Source organism: Piliocolobus tephrosceles, chromosome 1 (genome assembly GCF_002776525.5).
Source record: "Piliocolobus tephrosceles isolate RC106 chromosome 1, ASM277652v3, whole genome shotgun sequence".
In the NCBI taxonomy this organism is placed as follows: domain Eukaryota; kingdom Metazoa; phylum Chordata; class Mammalia; order Primates; family Cercopithecidae; genus Piliocolobus; species Piliocolobus tephrosceles.
The window spans coordinates 78,500,444-78,511,840 of record NC_045434.1 but is presented as its reverse complement, the minus strand read 5'-3'; the positions used below and the strand labels follow the sequence as shown (position 1 = coordinate 78,511,840).

At 37.8% G+C, this 11,397-nt stretch overlaps 1 protein-coding gene across 1 annotated transcript; it reads left to right on the top strand.

Annotated features, from left to right (window-relative positions):
* Positions 1–10,643: 10,643 nt before the first annotated feature.
* On the top strand, positions 10,644–11,178 carry LOC111537035 (40S ribosomal protein S18-like). Its single transcript, XM_026447811.1, has one exon. It carries the CDS (start codon positions 10,891–10,893, stop codon positions 11,137–11,139), a length of 249 nt encoding a protein of 82 aa, XP_026303596.1. The 5' UTR covers positions 10,644–10,890; the 3' UTR covers positions 11,140–11,178.
* Positions 11,179–11,397: the final 219 nt, after the last annotated feature.

Below are 11,397 nucleotides of genomic sequence, written 5' to 3'. Positions count from 1 at the left end.
GAGTGACTCAGTCCTTTCTGTTTTGTGGTCCTTGATTTTTGGTTGGACTGGAGACTAAAATCAAATGTGATATTGAGAGTATGAGTTTTAGATTCAGATGGACCTGGGTTCCAATCCCAGATCGACTCCCTGCATGAACAACCAGGCAAAGTTATTTTTCCTTTCTGTCAACTGAGCAGCCACATCCACAAGGACAAAAATAATATTAACCTCTTTGGGCTATTGTGAGGATTATATTAAATATTATAAATACGCTCCCCAAGTCAGTGTCTGGTTCTCAATAAAAACTGAATAACAATATTGATTGCTCTTATTATTATTATTTCTGTCACTAAAATTATGTGATTCCAATCTCATCCCGTGACCATCTTCTCATTCAGGAATATCTTTCTCCATCATCCCCAAGCCCTTGGGAAGCTCTCAGAAAACCTCAACTCTCAATTCATACCTGTTTAACCAACCATACTTATTCCAAACTGTTTATTTTGGAATAATTTTAAATTTACAGAAGAGTTGCAAAGACAGTTCAGAAAGCTCCACATCGCGCATCCTAATGTTAACATTTACGCAACCATGGTCACTTATCAAAGCAAAGAAATTCTCATTAACTAAAATAGTCTATTTGGATTTCACTGATTTTTCCATAAACATCCTTTCTCTGTTCTGATATTCAAGCTAGGATAACATGTTGCTTTTAGTCGTCCTATCTTTTTCATCTCCTCCAATCTGTGACAATTTCTCCATTTTAACCTTGTTTGTTAGGATCTAAACATTTTTGAAGAGTACTGGTCAGCTATTTGGTAGCATGTCCCTAATTTGGGTTTCTCTGATATTTTTCTCCTGGTTAGTTTGAGATTATGGGTTTTTAGAAGACCACAGAGGTAAAGTGCTATTCTCATTACATCCTGTGAAAGGATGCTCGATATTCACATGTCTCATCCCTGATGGTGTTAATCCTTATCATCTGGCCAGCCGAGTGTTTTCTAGGTTTCTCAACTGAATTTATAGCCCCATCCATGTCAAGTTCCCAGCCCTTTTAATACTCTATTCCCTGGAAGCAAACCACTAAGCACAGCCTACACTCAAGTGATGGGTAATTAAGCTCTGTCTCTATAAATAACAAAAATTATTTGGAATTCATCTATATGTGATAGTTGTCTCTTTTCCCTATTTATTTATTCAATCATGTATTGATATCAGTATGGATTTGTGATAGTTTATTCTCTGGATTATAATCAAATACTATGTTGTTTATTTTGCTCCTCAGATCGTTCTAACTTTAGTCTTTAGAATCTCTTTAAGTTGGCTTCTGTGTCCCTTTGAGATATCCCCATTATTTTGTAGTTTTGAGCACTTCCTTACATTATGGCACCTTAATAAGAGGTTGCAGATTCATCTTGCATATTTCCTGCCATTGCCCTAGAATCAGCCATTTCTCCAAGTATCCCTGGTTCCTATTATTGAAGAATAGTATTAGAAGCCAAGGTATGGGTTCTGGGTGTGTTCATTGCTACTGGGTTGTTATTGTTTCTAGGTCACTCTGTGGATAGAGATAGGAGATATATGTATTTTTACCATGCATATATACATACATATTATATACATTTTAAATATTTCTAAATCTATGTGTGTGTTGTGCATATACATAATCATAAGCTCATATTATTTGACTCCAATCTAGCCTCACAGGATTCATTCTAACCTTCTCTCATTGTTTATTTGTTACTTCTTTCTTTGACAGTGAGAACCTTGACTCTCATTATCTACAATTTATGTATTAATATTTACTTGTTTGGTTTTAGCCAACATGTAAAGTGGTTTCAGAATTGCTTCCTTGTTCTCTGATTTCTTTTTAAGTAGTAATCTGTTCTTGTTTCATGGATGCAGTATCCTCTTTTATTTTTTGAGGATATATTGTTTTCTAAAGTTTTCTTTCCTTTTTGTTTTCTGAATTTCTCTGTGTGTGTGTATTTGTGTGTGTGTATTTATATGTGTGTGCATTGTGTAATGTGCATTATAGGTGTCTTGGTCTCTGTTTCCATGATAAGTAGTTTTTCAAAAGTCTGGTAAACCTTTTTTTTTGTGTGTATTCATGTTTAACAATAGGACCTTAAAGAAAAATAGGAATTTCTGTGGGGTAGAGGGAGATAAGTGGGGATAGAGGAGATATGGTTTGCAGGGATTCCCTGTAGATTTTTCTTTCACTGAGGAACCTCAACTGTCAGTGTCTAGCAATAATTTCTTTAGGGCCATTCGGTTTTATTCCCTGGATGAGAAGTAAAGGCATAGTGTGAAGAATATTGAGTTGGAGATGTGGGCTGATTTATTTAATGTCTGCTTTCCTTAGTAGACTATAATCTCTAATTCATTCAGGATCCTGAAGGCACACTTACATGGTGTATTAGTTTCCTGTGGTACTGTAACAAATCGCCACACACTTGGTGCTTAAAACAAGAGAAGTTTATTCTTTCACAGTTTTGGAGGCCAGAAATAAAACAAAATCAAGGCGTCAGCATAGCCATACACTCTCTGAAGTCTCTGGGGGAAAATTCTACTTTGCCTCTTCCAACCTCTAGTGGCTCTCTGTGTTCTTTGGCTTACGGCTGCATAACTCCAGTCTCAGCCTCCCTCAGCTTGTAGCCTTCCCCCTGTGTTTATGTCTTCTCCACTTCTGTTTCTCATAAGGATACTTGTCATTGGATTTAGGGCCCACGTGGATAATCCAGGATAATCTCATCTCCAGATCACATCTGCAAAAACCTCTTTTCCACACATGTTGAAGTGGTTATGGCATTGACATAAAATAATTATTTATGGCAGTGACATAAAAATTATTTAAAATAATAATTATAAAATAATTATGGGGGTTTAAGAACCCCATAGGACCATTGAGGCCCCAAGGGAATAGCAACAGTGTGAAGCCATTACCACCCCAGGCTTAAAGGAAGAAGAGTAGGGAACAATGTCATGGGGGCTCAATGGGAGAGTCGCTTTGGAACAGAAAAATCCTAGTAGTAATCGCAGATAAATAAAACCTTTGCCAGAATTATAGCATAGAAGTAGAGGGAAAAGTGAAGCAAGACATACCTTGACCTCTCCTTCCCCGACTTGCCCTTCAGTCTCTTGATGGTGTCTCTCGCTGGCCAAACACAAATGGAAACCAGAGGACCTGGGTGCTGGAGGACTCAGTCCACAAGGATTATCTCCAGCAGCACAGAGCAGATAAAAGAAGGTGATGAGAATGGGTCTCAGCAAAGTCAGGGGAATGGAGGGTAACTAGTATCTGTCTTCCTGCTTCAGCACTTTATATTGATATCTACAACATAAGCACATTAATCCGAAAGTTAAATAAATGAGAGAAAGGTTGAATGAAAAACCTATAAACAAGATAAATGTCTTCACAGTGAAGATCTATAGCTGGGATGCAACCAAAGCAAATGGAAATACCGTATTAGATTTTGTGCATCTGAACACATTCATAGTTATCTCATTTATTTTCTATTCTTTCTCCCTTTCTATTTTAAAATAAAACATGAATATAGAAAACTAAACAATACAAATGTATAGCACAGTGAATTATTTTCAGGTCAAAACTCTTGTGACTCCCATCTCGGTCAATATGTAGAACTTTCCTTCCCACCTTTTCAAAACGCTCTTCTGGGTACTTCATCATATTATCCAGTCACAGCCCCCTTCGTCTTTCCTACATAGCCAGCATCCTTTATAATAATAACTTCCTTGCATTTCCTTAGGGTTTAATCACTGAGTCACTATGGTTTAGATGTACCTGCTTTTAAAAAAATGTGTTTTGTCTTTTTAATTAATTTTTACAGTTATGATAAGGTATAGATAACATAAAATTTATTATTTTAACCATTTGTATGTGCATAGTTCAATAACATTAAGCATATCACATTGTTGTGCAAACATCATCACCATCCATCTATTTTAATCCTGCAAAACTAAAACTCGGTATCCTTTAAACAATAATTTCCACTCCTCCCTTCTCTTAACCCCTGGCACCCACCATTTTACTCTCTAAAGAATATTTTAATTTTAGGTAAGTTATCTTAAATTATAGTATTTATTAATTGTTCTATTTCTTTGCTTTAATTTTCTCCTTGGGAGACCTCTGTTTCTTTGTATTAGGTCTTTTTCTTTTTTTGCTTTTTTTGATACTTGTCAAAAATCTTTTACAACTTTCTTTCTTTTAATTTTTCTTTCTTTTTTTTTTTTTTGAGATGGAGTCTCATTCTCTTGCCCAGGTTGGAGTGCAGTGGTACGGTTTCAGCTCACTGCAACCTCTGCCTCCTAGGTTCCAGTGATTCTCATGCTTCAACCTACCAAGTAGCTGAGACTACAGACGTGCGCCACCATGCCAGGCTAATTTTTCCATTTTTAGTAGAGATGGGGTTTTGTCATGTTGGCCATACTGGTCTCGAACTCTAGACTTCAAGTGGTCCTCCTGCCTCAGCCTCACAAAGTGCTGGGATTATAGCACTGGTAGTACTTTAATTCTTTTATGTTTTTACAGTTTTTTTCTTTTCATTTTCTATTTCTCTTAAGGCATTATTTCTTATGTTTATTTGCTGTTGCATACTTTCTAGTTTTGTTATTTCCTGAAAGTATTTTTTTCTTTTATTTTGAAGTCTTTCTTATGTCTCCTATTTATGTGTTTTTATTTTTACTTATATGTCCTTCGTGTATTATATAATGTACTTTTAAAAATTTCTTTTGTTTTAAAATAATATATTAAAATTTTAATCCATTCTTGGAACATGTCTCTGGCAAGATTTCATTGTCTGTAGAGGTGTTATTCTGATTCTTATTCTCTTTTTTTTATATTAATTCTGTGTGATGTTTGACTTTTATACTTTTCTGTTGTTTAGCTTCCTGTGAAGTTAATTTATTTGCACTTTTAGGCAAAGACTGGGTTCAGATAGCTTTTATTGTTGTTTTTAACCTTACAGAGCTCCCTCTTCTGTTGCTTCTGTGAAATGTTGGAACTAGAGGCCTCTGTTTCCCATGTGACTTTCTTGGAAACCTTCCTTTTTCTTTTTTGTTTATGCTGGTACATTTTAATTCTGCTCCGAAAAGTTTAGGTTCTGCCCCCAGTAAGTCTGGCACTCTGTCATGGAGAGCTGTCCTGGTTGGCTATGATCAAAAGTTCGCAGGGACTAGGTTATACGTTTACCCCTTGAGAAATTTAGCAGAGATCCTTGCACTTAGCTGTTTGTGGAACAGTGAAATCCCTGCTAGAAGTCAAATTGTCTGCATTACTTTCTGGTGAATACCTTTTAGCTATTTAGGGATTCTCCTCCTCCCAGGTCTATCTGAATCTCCACTGCTTCCTTTTTTATTTTTCCTGCACAGTGTCAATATCACACAGTCTTCTGGCTATCGGCCATTAATTCCCAACTGCTTGTATTTTGGAATTCCTGGGGCTACTTTGACATCTCGTTATGTTATAAATGCTTTCCATGTTTTCACTGGCTTGCTTGCTCTTTGCTTTTTCTATTTTCAGGTGAGAATCCAGGAGGATCCAAAATCTATACTACCACCAGTGTCATCACCCTCACAGAATCACATTATCATTTAACAAAATTAGTTTTCTTCCTCTGTGTAAATATTTTAATGGCAATTCACAGTCCAGTCCTGACATGCATTTTTGATGAGATTTCTTCTGAAGCATAGGTGATACACCTGTCTTGTAGGTAATGGTGGTTCAGTGGTTTTTCCTACTCCTATTCATCCTTCCTTTATGAGGTTTTCCATTCTCAGATGGCTTTTGCTTTGAGTTCCTCACAGGCACTTCTAACTCCTATTTTTTTTTTTTTTTTTTTTCTAAGCTCTTCTTCTCTTCCCCCTAGAACTTCTAACTCATCTCCATATCTTCCTGGACCACACTGTCAGCTCTAGTTAGGAACAATTGCTATTCTTCCCTTGTGTGTGACATGTCTATTCCCGTTACTATTTCATAGCAAATGCTATCTTCCTCACTCACAAAGTCATGCCATTCAAGATGTGCTTAAGGTACACCTTCCCAAACTCGTATGGTAGCCTTTTGCTGACAAATTGTCATTAAGTCAAGAAGTGCCCAGTCAGCCAGTTTAACTGTGATTCTTCCCCAGATTTCAATACTTCAAATCTGGAGTGGTTTGCACAGTATGCATTTAATTTATATGCATTTATTAGGTTGTTAAATATTCCTTTCTGTGTTCTATGACTAAAGTCTGATCCTCCAACCTCTGCCAAATTTATCTCAAACATATAACATTGATTAAAAGGGGAGATTGAGTGGAAATACCAAGATATCAGCAAAATTCATTAAGACTATGGGAAAAAAAAAATCAAAGTTTATGTGATATCTCCCAATTCACTTGAAATTTCTCAGTTTATTCTCTGGGAATGACCAAGCTGATTCACACTCTGAAGGTAGGAAGTTTGGTTTCCAGATTTCTTCCTTTACTTACATAAAGAGAATATCCCATTTGCTTCCAAGAAGGTCTGAAGTGGCTTTCAACAAAAGAGAGGTGTAACAAAAAGCAGTTAAAAGAAAAACAGAAAATAGAAAAATTTTAGGAAAAAAATTTTGGTAAACATATTAACTAACTAGATTAATATTGCCAGTAGAATTTTTAAAAATTCAATTCAGATTTCTAATGGTCAATGTAAAAAGGAAAATTATGATTACATAAGCCTAATTTGCTGGTAAAAAAAAAAAAAAAAAAACACCATTTATTGAAGATAATAATTTTCATGAGATTGTGAAAGTAGGAAGGTTACAGGAAAGAATGGTAAGTCAGAGGATCTAAGTTCTGATCTTCTCTCCATTACTTACCAGCTATTTGATCATGGACAATTTACCTAGCCTTAGCCCCCTCACAAATACAATGGAAACAATAACCCAAATTTCTGTGGGTACTTGTAAAAATCAAAGAGAAATAACTATGCAAGTTAGTGTTACATGTCTAACTCAAACAATTCTCCAGCACTTCTCTTCTTTCCCACCTCTCAGGTCCTACAGAACATCCAACCATTCTCCGAGCACGATACTTATCCCTACATAATTGCAAATGGTGCCTCTCAAATGCTCCCACTCTCTGCCAGCAAAGCCGTGTTTAAGTCCCTCACACTCTTGCCAGCAAAGCCATGTGGAAGTGCACGAGGAAGTGAGACACACACTTCCACTGACAGGTCACCCTGGCTTCTGCCTTGGGGCATTAGGAACATTGCTACTACCACTGTGGCCTTTGCCCCTTACCTCTGTAAGTGGGACCTGCTGTCACAGCTGTCATAGCCAGGCCTTGTGTACTGCTAATGAGTCAAAGCCTCAATAGATCCAACCAGCACTGTGGTTTCCCAAATCCTACATGCATCAGTGTCAACCAGTGAATACATGTCTTTTTTGCTGTACTATGATCCCTGGGTACCAAAAGCCACACTGCTTTGGACTCTGTGTCTCACAGATATGAGTGAAAACAATTCATTTTGACCTAGCTACTTACAGAGCCTATACCGACCATAAATTCCCCCCTAGTCAGCCTGGAGGCCATGAAGTTGAGTCCAAGGAAGAAAAGAGTCATGGAATACCTTCCAGTGTTCACAATTGGTCTCTCTGGCATCTTACTTTAATGACTGAGGAAGTGTTACCGGGGCAGGTTTATAGGCCTGACTCTAATTCTTTAGATTAGTTTTTTCCCCACAAGTGGCTTCCTGGGTTCCTCATGCACATATAGCCTGGAAGAGTCACTTCAAGCCTTCACTATGAGGACTCAGATGTGACTGAATCCAGGGTGAACTTCACATTGCATCAAGCCAGGAGACCTTGTTCCAGATACCCAGAGGTAGATGGGAGAGGCAGAATGCTCAGATGTGCTGCCACTAAAAGAAAGGAAAATTTCTTTCTTTTTTTTCTTTTTTCTGAGGCAAGATCTGACTCTATTGCCCAGGGTGGAGTGCAGTAGCACACTCTGGGCTCACTGCAAGCTCCACTTCCCAGGCTCAAGCTATCTTCCCATCTCATCCACTCATGCCCAGCTAACTTTTGGATGTTTTGTAGAAACAGGGTTTTGCCATGTCTTCCAGGCTGCTCTCAAACTCATGAGCTCAAGAGATCTGCCTGCCTAGGCCCCAAAGTGCTGGGATTACAGGCCTGAGCCACCATGCCCAGTCAGGAAAGGGATGTTTCTTTAAATGTTGAATGCTAGAAAAATGTATTGTATAATGAATGGGTATATGAAGTCTGTATGGCTGAGCTTCGTTTGGGGCTTTTTAATTTTGTTCAGTGTCATAACATTTATACAAGCAAATTCAATTGTTGATGCAAATAAACAGAGGCATTTAAATTCAGATCATTTTTGTTTTAGTAGTGTATTTAGGAAAAGTATAGAAGTAAAAAGTATGGGCTTTGGATCAATTAGATATGTGTTTGAACCCTTTCTCAACCACTTGCTAACTTTATGTAGGGCAGTTAAATTCTTTGACACTCATCTCTGTATTGAGAGTAGTAAGAGTTTATTCATCATAGGGAGGTTGTATTAAATAAAACAATATATGTAAAATTCTTAATATAGTGCATGATAAATAATAAATATGTGAAATAAAGATTTTAATTTTTTTATTGTGTATATAAAAATGGAGCTATACTGGGGAGAGTGGTAAGACATATGCCATTTTCTAGGATGCACAGTAAAGAGAGTTATGAATGTGGGATCTCCTCTCAACAGTAGGTTTTATTTATTCGAACTCTATGCTACTGAGAGAAACTACAAAAAAATGTGTGCAGGATACATAGGAACTTTGGAGGAAAACTCCAACTCTTCCTTGGAAATATTTCCACAGAATAGAAATTGAGAGATAGAATCCACTTCCAGAAGGGCAGCAAGCTCCACTGAGGATAGCCACAGTCCAGTCATTGTGGTTGCTCACCAGGTTCCTAAAGAGCTGACATTTCCTACAACAACAGTAGTGCTTGTTCCTAGACTGTAGTAAGCATAGATAATAAAGCAGGTCAGAGGCTGAGAAGAGTACAGAGATGTGATCTCAATAAATCATTATCTTAGTCCATTCATGTGGCTAAAACAAAATACCTGAAACTGGGTAATTATAAATAATTGAGATTTATTTCTCATGGTTCTGAAGGCTGGAAAGTCTGAGATCAAGGTGCTAGCAGATTTTATGTCTGGTGAGGGCCCCATCTCTACTTTCGAGATGGCACCTTGAAAGCTATGTCTTCCCATGGCAGATGGGCTGGAAGTGCAAATGCAGACAACAGCCTTCTTACGCCTCTTTTATAAGGTCATTCAACCCATTCATAAGGCTCCACCTCTTTAGGAGGTGATCAAATACTTTTAATACTATCAAATATTAAAATACTTTTAACACCCCACCTTTTCATACTATCACATTGGCAATTAAGTTTTAATATACGAATTGTGGAGGGACATATACACTGGAACCATAGCAATCATGTTAGTTGTTTACCCTGTTTGCAAGCTCTAACACCATGAGTTAGAGATTGTTTCCATCAAAAACAAAAAACTTAGCTTCCCTCAAAGAACCTATTTAGGATCATTATTAGAAGCAGGATCCAGATGAGAAAGTGCTCACAGAACTGAAAAGAAAAAAGCTGTGGAAGAACATGTTTAACAGGAAAGCACAAAAATTATTAACACTGTGACTAGTAGTGGCTTTAAAAAGGAAGGAGAAGCCATAGCTCATGACCCCAACCCTTGTTTTCCAAGATTTTTCTTCATCTTCTTCCACTAATTAACTTTGCTCCCACCTACCTGCTTTGGAAAGGTGGTTTATGGAGGATTGTTTCTCATTTGATGCTCCTGCTTTTACTTTCATTCCTTCTAGCACAGCTAACTCAAGTCTAGGACAGTGAAATGAAACTTTACTAAAGCATCAGGGATAACACAAAGTTAAGCCCAGGTGACACTGTCACATTATAGTGGCATAAACTGTGCACTGTCCAACTGCAGTGGTCTCCATGCACGTGAGCTCAGAATTAGATCATGTCATTTAACAGACATGACTTTCTTTAAGCATGTTCCCATCTACCTGATCTACCTCCTATGGCAGCATATTATCCAGTAGGCTGAAGTCCACATTTAGAAACCAGTCTTTAAAAAGTCCGAATCCTGAGGAATGCAGATCAAAGGAAAATAAAAATGTCTACACCCACCTGTACAAGATTTGTTAACCAAATTCTGATTTTCTACTGGAGGAACTAATTTCTCCTCAGTTGAATGACACAAGTTAATTCAGAAGAAACTTTATACCATGAGTCCAGTGAGACAATATGAGCATTAATAACCACACAATATATACTCTAATGAACAAGGGAGGGATACTTATATTATGGAAGGGATCTGCTGCAAATGAGTCATGTTGCTAATGAGCACCCAGCATGAGTCAGGCACTTCACTTGGGATATCTTGATGACAATCCAGTGAGGTGTATCTTGCCTTTTTACATTGTTGGTATACAAAAGCATAAATCATCTAAGAGGTTAAATAATTTTCCTGACATTACTGTTAGTAAGTGATGATTAATTATTAACTCAGGTTCAAACACAAAAGTAGCACCAGCTGCCATTATTTCTACTTAATTCAAAAAGTGGCAAGGGGCTCTTCCACAGGAGGCCTCCATGCCGCCGGTTGTGCTGCCGCCACGTCTCTAGTGATCCCTGAAAAGTTCCAGCATATTTTGCAAGTACTCAACACCAACATTGATGGGCGGCGGAAAATAGCTTTTGCCATCACTGTCATTAAGGGTGTGGGCCGAAGACATGCTCATGTGGTGTTGAGGAAAGCAGACATTGACCTCACCAAGAGGGCGGGAGAACTCACTGAGGATGAGGTGGAAAGTGTGATCACCATTATGCAGAATCCACGCCAGTACAAGATCCCAGACTGGTTCTTGAACAGACAGAAGGATGTAAAGGATGGAAAATATAGCCAGGTCCTAGCCAATGGTCTGGAAAACAAGCTCCGTGAAGACCTGGAACGACTGAAGAAGATTCGGGCCCATAGAGGGCTGCGCCACTTCTGGAGCCTTCGTGTCCGAGGCCAGCACACCAAGACCACTGGCTGCCGTGGCTGCACCGTGGGTGTGTCCAAGAAGAAATAAGTCTGTAGGCCTTGTCTGTTAATAAATAGTTTATATACCAAAAAAAAAAAAAAAAAAAAAAAAAGTGGCAGGGGAATGTTGAAAATAACAATGAAATTGTAAGTGAAGAATATGTTCAAAGATGGGTGCAAAACTCAACTTACATACAAAGTTCCTAGCATATTTAAAGGTGAATGGGGTGGATAGGAAAATAGAATCATTTAACCCTATGATTAAAATTGCAAAGATGATTAAAGTGCTGAATTATATACATCAATG

Coding starts and splice junctions, on each gene's coding strand:
- LOC111537035 (XM_026447811.1), top strand. CDS start 10,891: ATGCAGAATCCACGCCAGTACAAGATCCCAGACTGGTTCTTGAACAGA.